The sequence below is a fragment of the Urocitellus parryii genome, chromosome 14 (genome assembly GCF_045843805.1).
Source record: "Urocitellus parryii isolate mUroPar1 chromosome 14, mUroPar1.hap1, whole genome shotgun sequence".
Taxonomy (NCBI): Eukaryota; Metazoa; Chordata; class Mammalia; order Rodentia; family Sciuridae; genus Urocitellus; species Urocitellus parryii.
In genome coordinates this window covers 36,151,185-36,176,598 of record NC_135544.1, presented here as the reverse complement: position 1 = coordinate 36,176,598, position 25,414 = coordinate 36,151,185, and the positions used below count along the sequence as shown (strand labels likewise).

General features: G+C 35.8%; 1 protein-coding gene across 2 annotated transcripts in view; it reads right to left on the bottom strand.

Moving 5' to 3' along the window:
* Window positions 1-24,264, bottom strand: part of Asb5 (ankyrin repeat and SOCS box containing 5) — a 43,345-nt gene extending 19,081 nt beyond the window's left edge. Inside the window, exon 1 of one of the 2 annotated variants that reach the window (XM_077792610.1) lies at window positions 23,946-24,264. In XM_077792610.1, the coding sequence (XP_077648736.1) occupies window positions 23,946-24,141 (196 nt within the window). In that variant the 5' untranslated portion in view covers window positions 24,142-24,264. Of the gene's footprint in view, window positions 1-2,929; window positions 3,087-23,945 lie in introns of those variants that run through there. The other variant, XM_077792611.1, reaches the window with a different exon arrangement.
* Between the last annotated feature and the right edge of the window lie 1,150 nt (window positions 24,265-25,414).

Sequence of the window (25,414 nt, the reverse complement as noted above, 5' to 3'; positions counted from 1 at the left end):
GGAGATGGGAGAAAATATCATTGAAAAGATAAGTTCCCAGTCAGCCTGATAGAATGAGAGCTGAGGCCATATTTAAATTGGATGCTAGGGGCTAGGTTTGTTGGCTCAGTGGTCCAGCACTTGCTTAGTATGCACAAGGCCCTGGGTTCGATACCGCTCCCACCCTCTGCTTCGGCACTTAAAAAAATTAGATACTAAACAAACCTGTCATAATTTTAACCATATCAATTTTTGAGTAAAATTCTTTCCACCAAAATGCAAAATGGTTTCTCTTGAGTCTCCAACCTGCCCATGTGGCAAAGCCCATCTCAAAAGCCTTCTTTCCAAGAAACCTTCTGATAGTTCTATAGAAGTGCTCCCTCCTATAATCCTCAGGTCCTTTATGTGTGAGCACTGAGAGAATGAGGCCTTCTAGTGCTGCAAGTATACAGTCTGCAAACTCTTGGATTGTTTAAAATCACAGCTTTCTAATACTGATAACTCCAAAAAACAGAGGCTGTGGAGGAAGGCATAAGTGAGTTGGACTCTAACACATATTGACTGTTAACATTCAGTATGTTTTAAAAATTGCTAAATATATGGTCTTTACATCTATAAATGAAGTCAATACCACCCATATTTTCTGCTTGTTGTAGGGGGTTATATGGGCCCATGTGTGATGTCTAACACAAAGTAATATCCTTAATAAAGTCATTATTGTTTCCATGGTACTAACCTTCCAAGAGAATAAATGACTTGCTTCAAGTTACAAAGAATAAAGAATAAATGATGAAGCCAGGAAGCAAACTCAGTTCTTTTGAATGCCCAATGAAGTTTCACAATACAATATTCTCTTAAATCCCAAAGCTCATAATGTACTTAGTGAACTGCTAACCCATAAAGGTTCCATAATGAATAATGAATAAGCAATGAACTAAACAAGTGAAGCATATTACCTGTTAAAAATGAGAAGACTAGGCTGGGGACATAGCTCAGTTGGTAGAGTGCCTGCCTCGAATGCACAAGACCCTGGGTTCAATCCCCAGCACCACAAAAAGAAAAAAAAAAAGACCTGCAAAATTTTGTTTTCCACATTTTTATATAACAGAATGCATATCTGAAAGAGTAAAAAATATACTACAACACAGAAACAATATCTGCTTGTTATGGTGTTTGTAAAGGTGATTTTATGTATCAGATAAAAAATGGCAAATTCACAAGAAATCATAATACATATTCCTAAAACAGCCATTTTAAATATTTTAGTGTATCTTCTACCTAACTTTTTTATAAACACACAAATTTTTAAATCAAGATGCAGCCATACTATTCATTTTTTTAATCTATTTGTTTTTATTTAATAATATCTCATAGTCATTGTTCCATGTCACAAAATGATTACTTTATGGTATGTATTCCATTGTATAATTGTACCATTATTTATTTAATTGATCACCTTTCAAACGTTTAAGTGAGTTTTAGTTTTAAGAAATCAATGTTAATTGCTTATTTTGTGAATATGTCTAATTATTTACTTAGAGTAAATTCCTAAAATTTTTATGCATGTTATCAAGTCACCTCTAGTAGGATTAGGCCTATTTACATTCTCATTAACACTGCTGGGAAAATTTGAAAGTAAACTAAATCAAAGTTTGTGAAGTCTTGTCCTTTTGAATTTTTTTAAATCAAAGGATGAATCATTTCTCCTTTATTATATCTTCAATAATCAAGCAATGTAAAAAAAAGATTACATAAAAATGGATTGTCTTTACACAAAATTAGACTTTGAACATTATTTTATGACTTATTTTCAACATCTACTGTCTCTGTGTTGAAGATGTAGGAGAATCACTCAGGCAAATTCATTTACTTTTCTTTTCTTAATTTTGTTTTGCCAAGTCCCACAAATCTATCCTTCCTAATATCTGTGGCCTACTGCATAATTAGGCAATTTACCCTTCATTTGAGAAAATGACAAGATTCTCTTTATTTCTACAATAATTGCCTGTATTCCTCCAGGACTTTAAGGGCCAGGAGGTGATGAGCCTATTTATTTCAGCTTCCCAGCATCTAGGGCACTGCCTAGAACACAGCAAACCAAGCGTTGGTTGAATTGTTAATTTGTTTTCTTTGTGGTCAACTTATTTTCATTCATGCTAGTGTGCTCTCAGTTATTGTTAAAAAAACAATAAAAAGGAACTGTGTTTGGGCTTAGAAGAGAGAATCCAATCTTGTAAAGAAATGTTAATATTTGATCCTGTTTTAAACTATGCTTTGTTTTTAAAATTTATAATCATTTATAAATAATATTCTTCAAACCACAACCATCCCATAGCCAATATAATTATTCTTATTTTGAAAGGGGAGATCATTCATTATCTCTAAATCTGCATTTCCAACATTTATGTCTTCCATGGCCCAAAAAATGATGCTCTACTACAATTTACCGTACTTTTCCTTTAAAAAATAATTCCCTTACATAACTCCTCTTTGGTACTGTGCATATTTTTCTCCTCTTATAATTTTCTATTATTAAAGTTAATAACTTTGTGTCAGAGCATTTTAAGGAAGCTGTCCTATTCATTTTCTTGCCTAAATCATCCCTTTTAGCTGCTGGTTTAATTCATATGATTTAAAATTTCCATAGAAGCAGTCTTTTTCCTCCCTTAATATCCTGTTTCCGTTTCCATACCAATTTAGAAACACCTGCTGAAACAGAAAAGTGAACACAAAAATCTAAAAGTTTACCATCATCCAGTCATAAAAAATGAGACAGCAGCTGCCTTTTGCATGTACTAAAAGGTGAAAACAGTGCTGTCTTGTGACATGCCATACATTTCAGAATCCACATTCTGGAAAGCACCCACAGTTTAAAGTTAGTATTTGCAAAAACAGGTCTATATATTTTATTTCCGGTCACCAACAGATTTGCAAAGGCTGCTGTACTAACCTTGACTGGTCAGAATACCCCAGCTAGCTTTTCGTTTAGAAGAATATTCCTCTATACTGGCTATCCTTCTTTTCGTGAGGATCTGCTTAATGCAGTTCCCTTCAACAGCAATATCTGCGGACATAGTTTGGTTGACGTCTCTGCCTGTGACAAGCAGGTATCATGAGTGCAAGTGCTCTAGCCAGAAGGAACATTTGCATCTGGATTTCTACCTACTTTTTCCTTCCGTTCAGACTTTCTCAAAGGTGCCTGTGTGCTGACTGGAGAATGGCTTCACAGTGAACTCTATTCAGAAACCCTGGGAGCAGGGCTGGTTGATGTAGTGTGGGGGATGGGCCAGAAATGCTGTAGCATTTTCTATTTTTAAAGTGGAGACTCCCTACTGCCTGAAGTCTTTAACTATTTGTGTGATATAGAAAGAAAAACATGGGTAAAACTGCTTTTCCTGGGTGAAACTGTATAGGGTTGAGCTTTGTCTTTAAAATATAAATGACTATCTAAATCATCTACAAATCGTTCAAATGTGAAATGGCCCATTGATAGTTGCTGCAAGGAGAATATCACAGAAAGCCCCAAAGTGATCAGTGATGAGGTAGTCTTTTTCCTTCATCCTCAAGAATAAATACTCAGTGTGCATTAGGGGCAGCCAGTAGCTAGCTCGATGTTTTAATTTTGTAAGGATCTAAGTTTAGATCTGGCTTCAGTACAAAAATCACAGCCCTTATTTATATAGGCACAGCTCACAATTGTGATTTTGGGGGGGAGGTCACTTCTAAGCCAAAAGACGTCAGCAAGCAGTTTAAGGGCAGCTGAGATTTTTCACCCTAAAAGGCAGAGGAAAGGGTAGCTGGAAAGAGGAGAGGAAAAACCAAACATGTGCCTGTTATTTTTTGCTGGCATGTAGAGCTGAATTAAGCACACAGTCCATGATGGAGTCAGGAGCAGTGACTGAGCTGTGTTGGTCTCCAGGGATTAACTGAGCTGGTGATCAAGTTACTGGTATTAACATATTGAGATTTGTCTGGATGATATATGGCGACAGATTCTGTTATCTGTCTGTGCTTTTTTTTTCTGTCTTTACTTTTTAGTCACTGTTTTTAATGTTCTAGCTTCTGTTGGTATGTATGTACAGGGAACAAAACTGGGAGGTAGCAAATTGAATAGTAGAAAAGAGCATTCCTCCTACAAAATGATTTTCCATGTGCTACCTTATTAATGTACGCTGCTCCATTATGTTGCTGCTGCTGACCTCAAAGACAACATCACTAATGAACACCCAGAATATGTTTTCCTCATCTTGAATTAAGTTCTAAAGTTTGTGTGACCCAGGGCAAGTAAGCTTAACAATACCGCAGCTTCCTCTTCCATAAAATGAAGAGCTTTGACATAATCATTTTCTGGCTCTAACATGCTTTGGTTCAAATTTTATCACTAACACACAAAAGGCAATTTAGTATATGAGTTTTAATCACATTATAGTCCCCCAAAATTTAGAGCCAGCTCAGCCTGGTAATTTGCTTAGGTGGCATATTCCCAAGTAGTTAGAAAAGACTTAGAAGGGGGAGTTAAGAGGATCACATGTCCCAGGACTGTCTCAGCAACTTATTGAGACCCTGTCTCAAAAAATAAAATAAAAAGGCTGGAAATATAGCCCACTAGTACAGCACCCCTGGGTTCAATCCCCAAGTATCAAAAGAAAAAAGACAAAAGGATCTATATAGGTCCAGTAAATTTACTTGAACCAATTGTCATTAACGTTTGACTCATTGTTCCCTAGTTTGTAATTATTGAGGGAACATGACAATCTACACTAGCTATACAATAACACTAAATTATATTTTTTGTTTAAAATGAATTAAATCAATTAAAAGAAAATTAAATTTTAAGCTTATCTGACTTTTCAGCTTTATGCTTTTATTATGGTAAAATAAATATAGGAAGCTTTACTATAAGTATTGGGAATGATTTTTGTTTTTAAAACAATTTTAGATGCCTTGTATTGTGATGATCTACTTCTGTGTCTGTATCTCCCACTAGACTGTGCACTCTTATTACAGGGACTGAATCTGTTTCTCCTTTGTTTCACAGTGCAACTCTTAGATAGGGACATTCAAAAAAGCATCAGTTTAAAGAGTAATTCAAATATGGGGGCTGGGACTATAGCTCAGTAGCTCAGTTGGTAGAGTGCTTTCCTCACATGCATAAGGCCCTGAGTTCAATCCCCAGCACCACACACACACACACACAAAATAAAGGAACTTGAAAATACTTCAAGAAGGATTTTCGTAGTTGTTGGTGATGATAAATGAATTTTCAGTGCAGTGGGGAAAGAAAAAAGAAAAGAGACTATTGGCTTTGACCTTGACTACAGAGTTAACTGAGATGTGTGCGAGACTGTGGGTTGGTAAGTTTTATTCTCTCAAAAATTTTAAATAGATCAAAAGCAAAAGTAACTTTCAACAGTGATCCCATGAAATTGAAGGAAAATGTCATGGTTAATTCACTAGGGAAAAAAGGAACAAAATGTTGTATAAATTGAGTATACTCAAGTGCATGACTTCATAAAAACAATATACAATGAAGTGAACAGGTTTGGGGCAGAATCCTTTAGATGTTGGGTATCTGTAATTAAATAAAGGTGCACTGTGGAATCTTTAGACATATAGAAGAATGTGGCATCTTCCCTAGTGTACAAACAAAACAAATTGGATAAATTACAGGATATCATTAAGTCCTCCTGTAAATGGGACAGAAGTTTTAAAGAGAACCCATATCACATACGACATGAGGGAAAATAATCAAAATTAAATGTCATAGGAGATATTATTTTATATGTTGCAGAAAAACTTCAAAGATGTACTATAGATCAGAGCTGGACTGTTATTACTACTTACAAAGGCTGGAATAAAATGCTAAGCCTTGTAGGAAGGATAAGGGATATAAAAATCACAATAAGAGGAAATATGGTTGGGATAACAAGAAAACTACATATAAAAACATATCAGGGACTGAACACTGTGTGCAGGGGGTTGAGATGTAAAAAGGTCTTTTCAACTTTACCAACTTTGGTACAATGAAGAATAATTTCCCTTTAACTGTTGGTTAAAGATGATTTCTATCTACTATATTCAAAGAGTTGTTAATACTGACAGCTAAAAAACTTCTCAAAACATGACACACATAATGTCTACACACAGAATGAAAATAACATAATACAATTTTAATCCCAGGGCCTAAATGCCTAAAACATGAAAGACTACCTTAAGCTCCATCTACTAAAGTATAGTAATTTTCAGTTGTGTAAATGAATGAACAAGATGGTGAAATATTGATTCATTCATTCACTCATCCAGTGTTCATTGTGTGCCTACCAGGTGTCATGTCCTCCAGACAATTGTTGCCCACTTGAACACCAAACTCTAGTGAGGGATTTGAGAGGCATTGTAGAATGCACAAAGCTCAGTCATAGTAAGCAAACTCATAGCGAAATGCTCACAGCTAGGTTGCAGGACTGGCCTAAACTGCTAAAATAGACTGTAAAATATCTAACTTCCATATAAGTTTTACTGGAGTTAAGTAATTTTTCAAGTAGGGCTCTAAATCAGTGATTCTCAATATAGAGGGCATGGCATTATCATAGATAATACATTTCCATTACTAAAATTTTTATAAACAACAAAATAATCTGTGGAAGAGTAAGGTCAAAACTATTTTTAGTATTGTTATTGTTATTTTCTTTTCAGTTCTGGGGATGGAACCCAGGATGCTATGGAACCCATGCTAGGCCAGCCACTGAGCTATGGCCCCAGTCCTTTCTGTTATTCTTAAGATATCCTTGAAAGTATTTGGCTAGCATGTAAACTGTGAAATTAACAGTGGAAAGATATCAAACAGAAAGATGTCACTATAAAAGAAAAAAATAAACAAGGAAAATCTAACCAAAATATTGATTCATTTTTCAAAATAGAACTTTTTTTTTTACAGACTTCGCTAAATATATATTGAGAAGAAAACACATACTGCTTTAAAGTACATATATAAAATATACACAAGTATATACATTTATCTACACTAATTTTACTTTTTAACTGCACTACATCGAAATAAAACATTTTAAACTTGCATTGATAAGACCATTTTTTATAAATGCTACTTGGTCAGGAGTTTATCTACATTTGAATTCAGGACCTCAGAAGAAATGCTTAGGGAATATACTAGTTAGGAGTCTCAGCTCTCTAATCAAAAACCACCAAAATAAGGTCTATAGTCCAGCTCATTCAAATACTAATTTGCTATCTTGGGAAAGCTAATTCATAATTTTGTCCCTCAGTTTCCTCATCTAGAAAATGGATGACACTAGCACCTGCTTCACAGGATGTCTGAATTGCTAAATAATTTCATAAACAATATATAAATAGGAGCAATGCCCAGTACACAGCTAGCTCCAATTAATGTTAGCTTGTCATGGCGTTATTCATAATCGTATATTATGTAGATATTAATGCACTATTCACACATTCTTCATTGAATCTTGCCTTCTTACCAAGGGATAAAGTTAAAAAGCAAATTTAAAAACCTCACCTCAAGCACTCCAGTTATTGGTAACTTCAGATATTTATGGTTCATTACTTGCTTGCCCAACTTTGAGACAGTTCTTGGCAGACTATGTGTAAATTTGCCTCTTTGTAAGGGAGACCAAACCAAACCAAACCAAAGAAAAACTCCAAACAGGAGCAAACAAAAACAGTCCATGCAAAGGAAGTAACAAGAAAGCAAAGACTAACAGAGCCATTGATTCAAAAATATATCAAAAACTGTGGCACTGGTAAGTCTATTGGTTGCAAAGAAATAAATGCTGGTAGATACAATATATAATAGCCCTGTCAATATGATGTAAAATAGAAAAAATAGGAAAAGTACTTAATATATTAGAATAAAGAATATATCCACAATAGAGGGAAGGGAGCAGAGGGTGGAAGGAGGGAGGGGGAAGGAGAGGTACTGGGGACTGAATTAGAGCAAGATACATTCCATGCTTTTATAATTATGTCAAAGTGGATTCTACTGTCATGTATAACTAAAAAGAACCAATTAAAAACAAAGTCTAAAGGATCAGGAAGAAGCCACAGAGTTTGAAGTAATTCAAAGAAATAATACTCTTTTCTTTTTTGCCCTGGAAATTTAACCCAGGGATACTCTCTACCTCTGAACCCTTTTCATTTTTATTTTTTTAGATAGGATCTTGCTAATTTACTCAGGCTGGCCTTGAACTTGTGATCCTCCCGTTTCAGACTCCCAATTCACTGGGATTGAGGTGTGTACCACTGAGCAATACTCTTGAAGCACAGAAATCTCCAAAATATCCTTATTGACAGTCTCCAGGTTCTTGTCCATGGTGATAAACATCTAATCTGAACAATTTCTCTCTGCAGGTTTACTGAGCTGAAGTGAATATGTAAATTCCAGAGTCCTGGACAAAGAACTGATGACATTTCTTAAATGTATAATAATGCAGCATCATGTGTTCCACTGAAAGTTTATTAATAAATTTAATTGTCGTTACCCTCATGACTTTCAAATGTTGATATGGAAGTATGCATAGTCCAATCCATTGCTTCATCATGTCAATTCTCTACCCTCAAATTTCCCTTGATTATGTCAATATTCTTTCAGTTGTAATATCACCATTGAGATAAAGGCCCAGACTAAGCTATTGGAAATATTGTCATCATTGCTAATGGTTCTCCCCACATCATTCTGGTCACCATCTTATCCATTTCCTTATTATTGATTAAAAGTCTGAGATTTTCTTCAAAATAATCTGCAGGTAACTTTTGCAGGTTTGATTATATTCTGCAAAACAAGATTGTATCTCCTAATAGAGTACTTACTCTTTCTGATCAATTTATGGGTCAGAATGCTATGTAAAACAGAAATCCTTATTATGCTATATTTCTTAGAACCTCATGCTAGATTTGGTTTACTGATAGTTATTTTTTGTAGCTATATCAGTAAGTGAGATTGATCTGTAATTTTCTTATGATGACCAGTTCAGTCAGATATCAGTAATGTATCAATTAAGTTTTTTTCTTTATTGGTGTGTTTTTGGTTTTTTTTTAATTGTACCTGGACATAATACCTTTATTTTATTTATTTATTTTTATGTGGTGTTAAGGATCGAACCCAGTGCCTCACACGTGCTAGGCAAGCGCTCTACCACTGAGCTACAACCCCAGCCCCATAAGTTAAGGTTTGATCACTCTGAATGTTCAGGAGAAGGGACATATTATGCCAACCATATCTTGTTGCATTGCAGGATCTGGTTAAATCTCTGCCCCTGGTACCAGCAAGGAGAACTGATGTCAAGTAGAGGAGGGTAAAGCTGGAATGATGTCTATCAACATTTCCATTCTCAGTGATGTGGATCATCGGAGCAGAAGCTGTTGTCCTTCATCACAGAACTGCACTTGTTCCTGGCCTAGGACTCAGGACAAAAGGGGAGACCTGATGGAGCAGAACTAGCTGTGGAGCTGGGTATTACAAAATGACCTGTGTGACCAACCACAGCTCCTGGTGCCCTACACCAAGCTTCAGCATGTACAACTGGCAGCTCCTCACACTGCCATCCAAATCTTATACTCACTTCTCTTCTGGTCAACTCCACCCAGAACAACACAGGGAAGGGAAGCAGTTCTGGCATAACTAAGTTGACCAGCACAAAGCCATCACAGGTGGCTAATCCATAGAAAGTGCCCCAGCTAGAAAGATTTTAAAATAGAGGAATGGGTTAACAGAAAACATCACACTCCAACAGGAGAAGGGATACATGTGGCTCTTCTTCTCCCCTTGATGTTCTTTATTCCATTCTGTAGTGCTATTTGGACCTCCTGCTCTCCCTAATTGCCCAAATCTGCAGAATCTCTATCTGTTCTACCACTGAGAGCAGTGAGAGATTTTATTTCTCCCATTTGTGCTGAAAAAGTAACTGTTCATCTTTATGGAACAAATAAAGCACCCAACCTTGGAACTTTCTCCTAGTACTAGGAACGTGCACAGTGGAGAGGACAAGAACCTTTGCAGATAGAAGAGTACTCCAGAGTGACTGGGGAGCAAAATTGCCCATAGTGTACTCCAAATGACCTTGGATGGCCCTGGAAAGAAGTGAATAAATAAAATACCATTTGCAAGGACACAGAGAGTGAGCGCTTTAAAATAATTGTCGGTGCATGTTAGTTTGTGACTTGAGGCAGTTGTTCTGGGCAGTTCTGTTTATTACATTCTTCAAGTTCTGGAATGAGGTAGCTGAGGTCATGGGTGCACTAAAGTCACAAAAGGTAACTTGGGTTCGCTGTGCTAAAAGCTTCTCTGGGACAAAAAATGATTCACCAGAAATCGAAATAGCATGAAAGAATCAGCGTTTCAGAACTAAAAGTGGACATAGATGTCATCTACTTTAGTGATTTACAAATGGCTTCAGAGAGCCTTATTAGTTCAATAGAGCCACTGCAGAGTGTGCTGGCAAAGTGTGGGGCTGTCTTCAAACAGTGCAGTTTCTACTCCATCAGCTTACAAATTGAGCCTTCAAATCATTGCAAAAGAAAGGGCCAGTGGCTTTTAAGACAGAGACTGAAAATCCCCTGATCCTAACTTCTTTCTTTTACAGAGGCAGAAACTGAGGTTGAGAGAGGGTAGACTGTATCCTCAAAGTCACCCAGGGGGTGAAGGGCAAAGCAACACTGGAACAGAGATCGCCAGCTTTTACCTTGTGCTCTTTCTGATGTACTCTTTTGCTACCCAAAACCACATGCAAACAAATCTGAGCCAGTGGATATAAAATAAGGAAGGCAAAAAAAAATCTAATGATCAATAGCACCTACATCACAAGATTTTTGACAGGATCAAATGAGTTTTGCAATGTCACATTTTAGAATAGCCCCTGAAACATGTATAATAACAAGAAGTTCTCTATTCTCCTAATATGAAACTTTTTTTTTTTTGCTTCTTATGCATTTCTCTTGCTTTTCCACATACTGTTCTTTCTCTACCAACTTCCTGCTTGAAATTCATACAAGAAAAGAAGTCAGCAACCCTTGTTCTCTAGTCTTAGGGCAACAGCTGTTGGGGAGAAAATCTGATATGTATCACAGATAAGGGTCTAATATAAGAACAGTTTTACCCATAATCTTTCTCCTCTCTATAGTTCTAGCCACAAATAGCTTTATCACCACTAACCACATGTTTATGGAAGGTTTACACACCAATAGCAGAGTGTGTTATGCTGATATTTTTCATGAAAATTAAGTGTACTTGTAAAAGTAGCAAAGAAAGTCAGGGGTCCCAGAGATGCCTCAACAACAGTGTTACATATCAGCTGGGGAACATCCATATTGGCAGAATAGCCTGGGTGTCCTGCAGGACTCTGCCTTGGCTTAACCCACTGGGAGAGGAGGGGGATGTTACTTTCTCATTGCTTGTTGTTATATCAACAATGGGAAAATTGTTGGTGGTACTGGACACAGAACATTCCTTTCAGTGTGGTCCTCTAGAAGCCCGTGGATGAATTAGCCAGTTGTGTGCATGGCAAAGGCAAGACTTCTTAATTTTACTTGTTTAATCATTTCTATCACTTTGCTAGATAAAACACATACTACAAAATGTGGGGCTCAGGTGTGATGTACATAGTGGAATGAAGGGTCAAGATTTAAAGTTCAGGGGTCTTGTTTTCAGCGGGTTCTGATTCTCAGTTTTCTATCAGCCATATCCCTTCCTGTGACCCTAGCTAATACTTGACAATGTTATGATCTGCTTTAGGGAAAAAAGATAATAACTGCACCCTCCTTCCAGTTATTATTCAGGTATCTGGTATTTGTGGGAGTTTCTGTTTGCTGCACACACTTTGAAGTACCATGTTGAGTGTTTAAGTTCAAATGAATAAAGAGACAACATTTAATAATATTTGAAGATTGGCTCAGAAAGTATAAAGCTTTAAGAATTCAAGTATATTCACTCAAGATGAAATATCAAAGGTGAACGAGCAATGTTCCTCACCAAAGGAAAGAATCTTTGAGTTAATAAGGATGAAGAATATACTTGAATATATTAACATCCATTAACTGATCCCAGTTAAAAAGAAATACAAAAAAATATTTCTTTTATTTGGGGAGGGGACTAAGGATGATTTCATGAGGATAAAAGGTGTTGAGAAAAGTGACAATAACACTGATCAAGGATGAAGGAATTACCTATAGATTCAACTTCAGGACAGTATTTACTGTCTTTATTTGTTCTTGGAGATTCCCAGAGTCATTATCCATTAACAATTATTTGAATGCATATGATTTCACAACATTGAATCAGACATGATTAGAGTAACCACCACCCTGCATTGAAGTTGAATGTGGTAATAAAATCCATTTATTTAAGTTGAATCCTATCACTTTCTCCCTTCCTTGTTTCCTTCTTCCTGTATTACTTCCAACCTTGAATATTTATTATGTAGCTTCTGTTTGCCAGGCACTTTTCTAAGGATGAAATGAGTCCTCGTCTTGGTGAGATTTATAAGCTCTTAAATATACCAACCTGACAGTATAGCATGTTGAATTTGTTCAGGCTATCATAATACAAAACAAAGAAGCAAAACCTCAGGATGGTAAGTCACGAGTGATATGAGAAGCAACCTCAGAAGACCCAGGCTTACATTTTCACTTTCCTCTAAGTAGATCAATAACCTGAGTAAGCTCCTCTATGTTTTTAAGCTTCTGTTTCCTTCTCTGCAAAAGATATGCAATACCATTGACTTACAGGACAGTTATAAGGATGAATATGGGTAATATATGTGCAAAAACTTCATGAATTACAAAATAAATATAATGTTTTATCAATAGGAAATGTGAGGTGGGGCATGCCAAGTCAAAGCCTAGGTTTGGGTAATATCAAGAGCCTGGATAATCACTCTATTAAGTTCAATTATAGGGAATTTAAACAAGGGATTCACTCTATGCTGAAGAGGATGTTTATTTCTTTCCAAGTTTCATTTTCTCCTCTGTCTAAAATATTAACCGCATAGTATTTACTAGAAAGACAACACATGGAGTTACCTCAATTTAAGAAAATGTAGTACATTAAATGAATAAATTGTTTATTTTAGATGGGACTCTTTTAAATAAAAAGTTTATATAGTGTAACAAAAATTCAGTAATTTAAGCCATTTTATATACTACATATAAAAGACAGCTGTACACATATTCTGGCATATATATTTGATTGGAATTTTAGCAAATTTTAAACATAAATTTTTACAGCATCTAGCATTTAACTATTATGAAAAACAGCAATTCTGTTAAAATACTACTGTTCTAATATCATCACATGGAACTGGATTTCTATCACCTCAATGAACAAATGGTCGGTACCAATATCAGTATTATCCTTAAGAGTCTACCAAAGGGCTGGGGATGTGGCTTAATGGTAGAATGCTTCCCGGTTATGTGTGAGGTTTCAAGTTCAATCTCCACCAGTGCCCAAACAAGCAAAACAAACAAACAGGGGTCTAGTTAAAAAAAAAAAAAAAGATAAACTGAGCCACATCCTGAAAATTTTGGAGGTTGCCACAGACTGTTATTACTCAGACGTGCTACTCTTAAATTTGGGAAGTCACCATAATACATTCCACTTTAAGAAAGTTCTTTGTCATTCATCATATTCCTGCCAAGCTTTCAGTAGTAAAACTTCAATTTTGACTCTAGGCTGAGATTTGCACTTACCCATATTGTAGGAAAATGCTAGCTTCTCAGATTTTTCAACTCTCAACCTTAATTTTCCTATTAGTTCAATTGTCACTTTTCCCCAATTGTAATATTTATAGTTTAATGGTCTCAAACTGAAGATTGAAGACAAAAATTATTTTAAAAATAATCTTCTAGAAAGAGGCATGCCCACTCCCCCATAGACTTTGCAGTGTCATGATAAAGCAGCAATGGCCCAGGGAGTCATAGCTCTAGAAAGGACACTTTCAAGCCTGTCATAAAGCCCTAGGTAATTTAAAATATGGACCAGAGTTGAGGCTTATTGATTACATGAGATAATTCTGTATCCATATATATTGTTCATTTTAAAAACGTATTTTTCTCCTGTCTCAAAAAAAAAAAAAAAGAAGAAGAATTTTTGTGAGTTAGTCTTAGTGGATAAATTATATTTTGGTCACTTCCTGGAGAAGTGACCTGGCAGAAAAGAGCAGAGAAAAAAAAAAAAAGAAAAAGAAAAAGCCAAATAGCTGAACTGGCTGACTCAGCTCTTCACTAATGTTGTCATTATTTTTTGTCTTCTCTTTTCAGCTGCTGGGGATTAAGAGAAAAGAAAATAAAAGACCAAGAGGCTTTTAAGAAGCATGGCTTGGCAGAGGATGTTAATATCCATCCGGTGCTTTGGTATGTTGGAGGTTAAGCAGCTCCAACTCTTTCTATGACGGTGACTGTAAGAAAGAAGCCAGAAATTTGCCATTACATGTCATTGTGACAGACTGCTACAAATTTGTCAAAGAATTTCTACAAAGAAAAGTTCCTTTGATATATAATATGGTAGAAGAAATATCTCCAAGTAATTTTATAACTCCCAACTTCTGAAATAGGTTTCCCACCATATCATTCTGCCTAGGATCTTGGCCATAGGAGTCAATAAGCATGGCTTTGCTCCAATCCTGTAAGGCCTTACTTTGTTTCATAAAGTATACCAAAGAGAGTATCTGAATAACATAAATAACTTAGTCTTTTTGAAATTTTTTGTTGTTGTTGTTGATGGACCTTTATGTATTTATTTATATGTGGTGCTGAGACTTGAACCCAGTGCCTCACACATGCTAGGCAAGTGCTCTGCCACTGAACCACAACCCCAGCCCATGAATAACTTTGTTTTAAAGGCATAAAATTCATGGATTATTTTGGTTGTCTGTTATAAACATTTCAAATAGTTAAAAACCTCTTCTATTAAAAAAGCCAGTAGACAAAGTACATGGATGGTAGAGACCTGATGAACTTGATTTAGCTGCCCACACTTGGTGTCCTCAGAATGAAAGACCATGGAGCGAGAGACGTCACTGACCAAGAGCGAAAAGCTCAGCCCCAACAGGGTCTCTTTGGAAATTCTGCTCCTTCCTAAACCTTCTAGAGCTCCAATTCCCTACCTAATGGATAGCCATGATGCTAGAACCCAGCCCATGCATAGTAGATTCATCCTGGTATTCTTACATGTTTGTAGCAACTCCTTGGCAAACACAGTTAATTATCTTTTCTTATTGATGATTTTCTGTGTTACTAAATTTTAGCCAGTTCTATTTTGTCTATTAAAAAATTTATTATATAAAAAGCTAACACGGAGTGTGAACTAGATGCTAGACACTGTGGGGAGTGGTTGAGGTAATAAATTGTATCTCATGTAAGACTGACATTAATCCTTTATAAAGTACCAATATCTCCATTTTGCTGCTGCTGAAATTGAGGCCTACAGAGGTCATGCAACTTTTCTAGGATCACACAGCTAAAATGTGCCAAGCGAGTTTGAATAATGTGTGTCCCAGTAAGTCATTAGGTTACATGCCATGTGATCTTAACCTCCATTTTCTCCTAGATAAGGGTTTTTTTTTTCATTCTACAAATATTTGCTGACTTTCTTCAATATCCAAAGCAAGCGTTTTTTTTCCTGTATGCCACAGACAGTTATTTCAAGGACCAATTGACTTTATGTCTAGTAAACTGTCATTTCCTGCTCCAGAATGACAGCATCTTTGAAAGATCTGCTTTAGCTGTCATACCGTACAATTCAGTCTCCATTCAAGTATTTAGCATAAATTGCATTTGCCCCATGAACTTTAGGTTAATTCCAAACTACTTCTTCCCCTTTTTACTTAACTGCTTTGCCTTTCAAATTAATCAAATAATAAAAATATTCATTATAGTGCTGTAAAACCAGATCTGTGATTATAAGTGCATACTTCTTAAAATGAAGCTTTAAATGATCATAAAAATCTCTATCATTAAATCCAATTAACTTTCATAAGCAAAAATTAAAAAAAATAAACAGTATCACTATTGCCCATGAATCCAAAATATTGTGCTTATTTAAACAGATTTCTCTTTCTTACATATTCTTGAAGTATCTTCCCAATTACATAATGCAAGTATTATTTAGGACTACATTCATTATTCTTGTTTTTTCTCCACAAAAACCAGCCTTGCTTTGTGGACTTCTCTGAATAGAACTTTGCTCCTACCCTATTTTTACTAGATGAGCAATTTCATCATAACCATGTGGGGGGGGCAGGGGTTGAGGGGTTGAGAGAGAGAATGAGATGCTCAAATTTTCATTTGTCTTTCATTTATTTATTTTTTCTTTTGTACTAGGGATTGAATCCTTGGGCACCAAACCACTGAGCCACATTCCCAGCCCCACTTTCTTTTTTTTTTTTTTTAATTTTGAGACAGGGTCTTGCTAAGTTGCTTAGGGCCTCTCTATTTGCTGAGGCTAGCCTCAAACTTAGGATCCTATTGCCTCAGCATCCTGAGTTGCTGGGACTTTGGCCGACTCAGCTCCTTGTCTTTTAGTTCTTGGAATGTCACTATGAAGAAGTACTTGTTCTTTCTAAGAAAATGAATCTATGATTCTGTGTATCTCAACTCAAAAGGACCAGCATTTTTTCCTTTTCTACATTTGCCCTTCTGGATCATAGTTCAAGCAGGAAAGAAGACATCTAGCTTCCGGATTCAGAAAAACATTTGGTGCAACATTTTATTCTAAAAGTTAATTTTACTTAATGGGTGATAGAAATGATCGTTTCTTAGTGAGTGAGGTAGAATTTGGAAAACATGAGTGTTCACAGATCTTCTGGGTGGTCATCAAAGATGGGTTTGGTTGTCACTGAGGAGCTGAGTCAGTCCTTACTCTTGGTGGTCATTATTTAACTGCTACTGGAGTGTGTTGAAACCTTTTTGGAGAAAGATGACTTCCTCTCACATTTTGGTAGCCTTACCTGATTTGCTCTAATAACAAGGGACTTTGCAGCATTATGATAGTGAAGAGTGGATTTTCAATGGATGAGGCTTGACTTTAATTTTACCATTGTCAGTTTTCATTTAAACCTGCACACTTGACAGCTGAGGCAATCCAGTGCTTCTATTTAAGAACACGAGTGGCATTTCAGTATTAAATTTCAGTTTGTTTGTACCGTGCCCATAGTTTAAGACTATAAGCCTTCTGGAAAGAGCCTACGTATTTCTGAAGGTTTCTATTTTACTCAGTAGGTAATGGTGACATGGAAATTTTAGCTGCCTAATGGAGACAGGATGCCCTTGTGCCATTTCACATAGTTATGCACATTCCTGACAGGCCCCAAATGTTAACTGTTCTTCTAATCCCTAGGAAAGAATGTCGAAAAGATGTTCAGTATATGACTCATAGAGTGAAGGTCTGTAACACGATGCACATAACTTAAATAATATTTTAAATAAACTGGGACAGTTTAGTTTTAAACATTATTTTATCTCTTCCTTTGAAGAAAATTTCTCCTAACGTCCAGCTTATAGAGATTCATGAAAGCAGAGTTGATCTATATAAAGAGGAGAAAGAGGGCCATGAGAACTTTTCCCCTCACACCACTCAAGCCTGTCAATCCCCAAGACTCTTCTAGAAAACTCTTACATCTATTTAGAAGACACATTTTCAAAATCCTGTCCCACAGAAACCAATGGGGCTTTGTAGGACTGAAAAAAATTACTAATTATTCTAAAATGTCTGCTCTTAATCTAAATTCCACAGAGCGGGCTTGTTTACTCACAGACCACAGGGAAGTTTCTTTTGGAACTAACAATTTGACAATTATGAAACCCTTTAGCATCTCCCTTCCTGACTTGATAGTATTTTGAGTATTTTCATTCTAAAAAGCCAATGGTCTGCTTTATAGCATTGCAGGGGGAAGGCTAGAAGAAATGAATCATTGTTCCCTATGCAGCTGGTGAAGAGGAAATGCCAAAAGTTCTATACATAAGGAGTAAGAAAACCCCTCTGTTCCTTCCTCCTCCTTTCCTTTTTCCACCCTTTCTTCCTCTTTCCTTCTTCCCTCACTCCCTTCCATCCATACTTCCTTCCTTCCCTCCTTTTCTTTCTCTACCCTTCCTCTCTCCCTCCCTCCCTTTCTTTTTTTAATTCTAAACACCCCACCTATTTTTTATACCTTTATTTATTTTATTTGTATGTGGTGCTGAGGATCAAACCCAGAGCCTTGCACGTGCCAGGCAAGCACTCTACCACTGAGCCACAATTCCAGCCCCTCCACCTATTTTTTAATAACATGGTTTATCTGTTACTGGGAATAATCTTTCTCCAGTTTAGAAAGCGTGCCAAAATTCTTGCAGAGATCCATGAAACTGCCATGGAGCCACCCAGGATGTGCACCACTGAGCCAGTGTCAGTGAGGTATTCCATCTTCTCTGACATGTAGTTGATGAAATGCACATAATAGCTTATTAAATACTTACATCAAGGATTGTATAAAATATTTATAGCAGTAATTATTTCCATCATTGGCTCATGACTCATACACTGAATTCAGTAAAAGCATTAGAGTGTTCTTTACTAGGAACTTTTGGATGCATGATTGTGAAAGATGTGTCCATTAGTACACAGTTGACCACTCAACTGTGTATCTTCATCTTTAGCAGGCATGCTCCAAAGGGACCAGACTTCTTTAATTCCACATTCTAAACTTTTACTTTCTTTCTTTTTTTAGTCTGTGCATTCAATTTTGTTTCATCTCTACTTCTTGCGTAAAAACCTGTGCCCTGACTTTGAATTTCTGCCTTCAGTTCTGCCTTCTCTATGAAGTGCCTTATATCTCGGCTGAACTCAGTTTCTTCCCTTCCTGACTTCTAAGAGAACAACTGTTGCAAAACTTGACTGACTTCAATTCAGCACGTATGCTTTTATTCTTTGCTGTTTGGTTGTTTTACATGTGCAAGGTTTGACTCACCTCATCCAAGTTCTTCTCCTTTCACTCAGAAAGCAAGCCATCAGCAGCAAATATAAATTTTTGTAACTTATTATATGTGTCCAAATTATATTGAGGCTATTTTTGTACATTCATATAATGAAAACCATCAAAGAGGTCATCTTGCAGATTTGACTCCTGAGATTTTGAGAAATGTTCCTACCATAATTAATCTTGTGCACAGTCAATATGGTAGCACCAAAAATCATATAAAGTAAATTCTTCCTTAGAAACGCCTGAAATTGCTGGCAATGGCCTTCGAGTTGAATTCCTAAAGTTGATTTTAATCCTAGGATGGACTTTAGTGATGGAGGGGAAAAAAAGATATTTTGTCATATAAAATTATAGACACTTTTCTACCCAGGTCACACTACTCCCTCAAACTAAAAGTTTTTTTTTTTAACTTGAGGTGGCATGTTTACACCATATCCTACTTCCAGGTGTCAATTGCAGTTGAAACAAAAAATAATTATGCGCTTAATGTCAACCTTAAAACCCAACTTACAAAAATAACAAGCAAAAGCATTATATTGGAATGTTCTACATATATTCTATGATCCACATAGAATAATTTCAACCATAAAAGGAGTGCCTGGTGAGGCCGAGTGTCAACAGAATGCTTCTCAAGTGGCCTCATAGATACATATTACCTTGAGGAATTTTCCACAATCCAAAATTTGGCCCAGGGCCTTGCAGACTCTGAAACCTGATCTATTAGCAAAGCTGGTAAAAATCTACCAGAGATAGATAGATTTATAGCTCAAAGAGCACAGGACACTAAAAACTGGTATCAAGATGCTAACATACTAATTTACAATAAGCACTAAAAGTCTCAGAAGGACTAGAACTCTCTGGTGGGTAAGTCAGCACATTCATTTTTAGTGAGGGAAAAAATCGTAACCAGAAGGCTGGCTACCTGGGAACAGGAAAGTGGAGCAAAGGAAATACACTAAATAAATCAACTGTAAGACTAGAATTCAGATTCTAGTTACCACTTTCTGTTTAGCTTGGTTTGTCACAGTAGAGATAGGTAGGTGACCTTCTATATACACCAAGTAGCTGAAGGTCTGCCTCCCCCAGGTGGCCTTGCCTGGGAGCTGTACATTGACCTGGGTGGCTGATCAATCCCTCTTCTGACTGTCTTGTTAACACCTCCTGGAAACCCTCAGTTACCTACAGTAATGATTGCTCACTCTGCTAATGCTCTGTAAAGTCATCATCAGATTCATTCTTTTTTCTTTCCTTTTCTCTTTATTTATTTTTTTGTGGTTATTCTTGATTTTCTGTTCACACCAATATCATCAAATCAGTTTAGCCTCATCTTATGGCAAGGTTCTAACTGACCCACTTACTGCAAATCTGTTCCATTGTCTAATCCCAAAGATGACTACTATATTAATCTACCTTGCATTATGGTTTCCTACATATTTTTTCCTATCTTCCCAACTTATTCCTACCAAAAACTCTTAGTGACTTCAACTGCTTTCAAAGTCAAGTCCAAATTGCATAGCTTGCCATTCAAATTCTTTCATATCTGAGTCCAAGTTATTATTTCTTTCTACTGCATGAACTTTCAGCTCTAGCCATACTCTTTGTTTCACAATACACCACAAGCACCCCCAAATCCATGCTTTCACTCATTTCTGAGGTCAACTCAACATTTGTCTTCTCCATAAAGATATCCCTGAAAGTCCACATCTGAAATTGATCCTTTCATTCTTTAATTTGTTTGCCATTTAAATGGTAGGTCTAAAAGTGAGTATCATATGTGGATGTCTCATCTCCTCAATAAGGATACAAACTACTTAAGAATAATAACAATACATTTTGCATTTTTTTTGTATCCTATATCTTCATTATCTTGATAATCAAAGATGTTCAAGAAACAGATGCTAAAAATTGGCCCCGTCTGCTTGAAGGTAAAACTGCCAAATCCTTTCAGAGCCTAAGATGGAATTTGGAAAGTATTGCCCTTAACAAAAGTACTGCCTCTTAATATTCTTGGGATATTTGTAGTTCATGGCTTTGGAGTATTTCTATGCCTTCAGAGTGATTTCACCAAATGAACATCTTCCTCAACATCTATATTTGTCCTCTGTACTGTTTAATATTACATTGAAAACACCTCTCAATTCTATTGAATCCCACTGTTGTTCTCAAAGTATAGTGCTAGCTTTAAAAATAGACTTGACCTCTGATATATAGAGACATTTAACAGCAAGAATGATACCAGAGATGGTTAAATAGAAAAGCATAACAAAGAATAAGTCCCTTTAATATGACGGTGGGGTTGATAAATCTTCAGAGGTTAAAAAAATAGGTTTGTAAAATGTATTCGAATCACAAAGGGATCAAGAAGGAAATGTTTTAAGCTATTTTAACTACCACATAGCTTTTCGGCATTCTGGTATATAATCATACCTAGGTCTCAGCTGGTTGGAAATTTCTTTAAAAACTACATTTGTCTGCTACTGTGAACTGTAATTATATTAGTACTGAGAAAAACCAACAGCCTCTTTTATTTCAAACCAAAGTAGTTCTGCCCAGGAGGAGGACATCTAGAATGTCAACAAGGTCTTTGATTATGAAAGACATGAAAACATGTACATCGTATTTTACTCCATGGAATTTGGCAACTGCTCACAGATATTTTGGGGAGCAATCTGGCTAATCCTTGAGAGTAGGAATGAGAAACCTAATTCAAAGTGAAATGAAGGTGATAATCTTTCCAAGGAAGAAGGAAATTGCTGGATTAAACAAAGATAACTGAACCTGAATAGTCAACCTGGAAGATACAAACAAAATAAAATTAGTTTAATTATAGTAAAAAAAAAAGGGGGGGTGGGGTGGAGAGAGAAAGACAAAAATTTATGCTAAATGGAGGAAATAATTTCCTGGGCAAGGAAGAATTTTTTTCTTAGCAGTAAGAGACTAAGAGTTTTTGTAAGTACTTGATTTAGTCTTCTAATACTAAAATAAAATCATATACTAATTGTGCTTGTGCTGAATAAAAATTACATTTTCTATTGTTAAATATATAGATTAATGTATGATATTGTTAAGTAGAGTTTCGTTAAATAGGCCTAACATTAAAAACAACACAAAGCTTTTATAACTTCATTCCCATTTTAGATTTCCAGGAAAAAATATTTTCTACTAGTGAGTATTGATTTCCTTCCTGACTCTGTGTTGAGACAAAATCCTACAGGTCTAATATATCCTAAGATGAAATCAAAAGAGTTAATGGGAACACGGGAGCTATTTCCTGTATAAGCCCACTAAGATCATTTTAAAGGGAGATGTCTTTGTTGTTATCTCTGTTTCTCTCTCTCTCTCTCTCTCTCTCTCTCTCTCTCTCTCTCTCTCTCTCATCATGCTGGAAATTGAACTCAAGCATTTTGCTTGTACTAGGCACATACTCTACCACTGAACTACAACTCCAAGCAGAACTGTCTTTTTATTTGTAAATATGAACAAAAAGGAGTTTTTAAAACATCCTCCAAAACCCTTGCCAATAACTTTTAAAAAAATTCTTTTTAGCAAGTATTCCAGTGTTTTATGTAAGTTAATACTCATTGTGCATATATAAGATTTCACTATGAAGTAATGACCTATAGGCTGCCAACAAGAGTAAATTTTATCACCTCAAAATCTTACCTGTTTTAAGTTTAATTTTCTGTGTTTGCTGTTTTCACACAGAAGTATCCCATTTGTCAACTGAACTTGTTATTTTCAGTTGGATGACATAGTAAACAAGTCTTATTTAAATATTTATGCCTGTTTTGAAGCAGAGTTATTAGGTAAAGGATTGAATTTTTCCTATTTCCTCTGGATTTCATGTTTCCTATTACAGTTTCCTATTGGCATTATGATTTTCCTCACTTTGAGTATATAAATTCCTCACTTTCCACAAAAGCAATCTTCCTCAGAAAAAAATACTCTATCTTCTTCACACATCACAAAATATTTTCTACTCAAGTTTCCATATATTGATAGAGTAAGATAGATTTTAAGATGAATTATGGAACAAATTGACAAGTAGCGTTTAAGAAGTCAAACTTTCTACTCTAAGTGTTCCTTTTTTGAATTCTGTATTTTCTAATTATGTGACACTAAATTTTGATAATGAAAATTTAAATTGCTCTAGAGGTATTTGGGCTATAAAATGTTCATGCATGCCTTGATTCATTTCAAATCAGAAATGAGCTGAAAGACTATAAGAAATTAAAATGTCATTTTTAAGCTCACCATCTGAATCATTTTTACTGTATAGAATATTGGTCGAAAAGAATATAAATGGTTTTACGGCCTTTAAAGCATATGATTAATATTGCAGTTTTTCATTTCACCACACATTTCAATTTCTTCTAACAAACATGGATGCGCTTGGCTGCACCCATAGAAAATTTGCTAATTCATGTTCCTATCCTTTTATAATCCATTTTTCACAAACTGAGCAAAGCAATAACAATCCCTTTAGGAAAACACATGCCATAAATCTTCCCTTTTTTTGTGTTTTGCTTTAGAATTGAATTATAAAATTGTGTGAAATAAAATTTTGAATTCTCTTTTGAATAAAAATTCTTTTAACTACTAAATATTTGATTTCAACTATTATAATGCAGGTGCAGGTCAAAGCACACTTGAAATGCAATCCGTTACTTTTAAAACCATGACTTGGCAAGAGAAATGTTTAAAGTTTTTAAACACTTATTAATAGAAAGAGATACACATGAATAACAGTGTATTTCCATCAACCAATTTTGCAAGGATACCTTGATTTTAACCCAAACATGCACACTGAAAAGTAATTTTCTTCTTCATGATGCTATGAAATGAGTGACAAGAATTTTTCTTAACAGAAGTTTACAAAATATTTACTTTGAAGCTGTCCATAAAGAAAACATGTGATGTTTTCTTGGGATTACAAATCAGATGATAGTTAAATTCAACTTGAAACGGGAGAGCGAATCGCAAACGTACCTTGTCCTTGGGTTACTCCATAAAACTCAGCTGCTATCCTCGCCGCTTCCTTGCGGTTCCCTTTCACAATGTAGAAGTGACTGAGGATGGCAAGGCTGATTTTCACAAAAAGTTTAAAACAGAAAAGTGAAAGTATTGTAAAGTAGACATTGGATAACTGTTGAGCAAACGGTCGACTTTCTTCTAACACCGACATTGCTGCAGAAGAATCCGCAGCGGTCTTTAGTGAGATCCAAGTCTCAACTGTGCCTGGCTCTAGTCCGGGATGCTCCTGAACAGCTGGTCCTAAGGGAAGAAAATATCAGCTGGTAATGATGCCCACGGCTCAAAATATTTATACTGTCCATAAAAGTTCTTCGCAATCTCCTATTGGTCTGACAATATTCCATGGAAGCAACTGCATCACGTTTCACAAGACTCCTGACTTTCCGTTCTCAAGATAAAATGATACTGCCACCTCTCTGCCCTGAATTTCAAGACCTAGATATTGAAATATAATCATGCCTATTGTTTCCTTTTTTGCTATCTAGTCATCACGAACAATTTAAAGGTGTGTATTTGGGGTCTCCGTGGTTCATGTAAATAGTATCAAAATATTGAAAAGTCCTTCGATTCAAAGCTTTAAAATGGTACTATTTATGGACCATGAGCTAAATCAGCAAATAGGCCATAACTTGGATCTTAATGCCTGCTCATCAAGTTAGTCAATTGTATTGTTTTTCATTGTTGGTAGGAAAACGTATTTTTCTTACAAGTTGTTAACCTGGATCCTAGATTAAGAACTTGACGCTGTTCCTTTATTCAGTGAATGCTTTTAAAGTATCTTCTACAAACAAGCATTTTTATACATGTTTGGGGGAGACAAAGATGAATATAATAGTTCCTGCTTCAAGGATCTCATAGTTTGTAGGAAAAAACAGACAAGAAATCAGAAAAATACAATATAGGTAAGGACAAGGTATTCTGTGAGCAAAAAGAGGAAGACCCTAACCCTGATTAAAAAAAAAAATGTCAAAAATGGCTTCCTGGGGAAAGTAGAACACACAGAGGAATTATTGTGTGAATGGGTATCTCATCAAGAATGGCTAAAACCAACAAAACAATATACTTTTTAGACCTATAAACTTTGATTACCCCAATGGATTTATTCATGAAAGAAATGTAATTGTATGTGCAGCTATCCTTAAATGAACTAGACTTGAAAAAAAATAGAGTAAAATTATTATGAAAAATAATGCAGAATGGCAGTATTTTGACATTTAAGTAAAAACAATATCAAAGTATAAAATATGTTATAGAGGGATTTTACTTATTTATTTATATGAGCAGGTTTGGAGCCTGTTCCTTGTTGTACTCCCAAATTCTGAGAATTTTCAAAGTAACAAGTAACCAAGTTACAAGAAAACAGCAGTGGCTCTTCTTGAGAAAAGGAGTGCATCTATGATGGGTGCAAATGAGATGAGCTATGT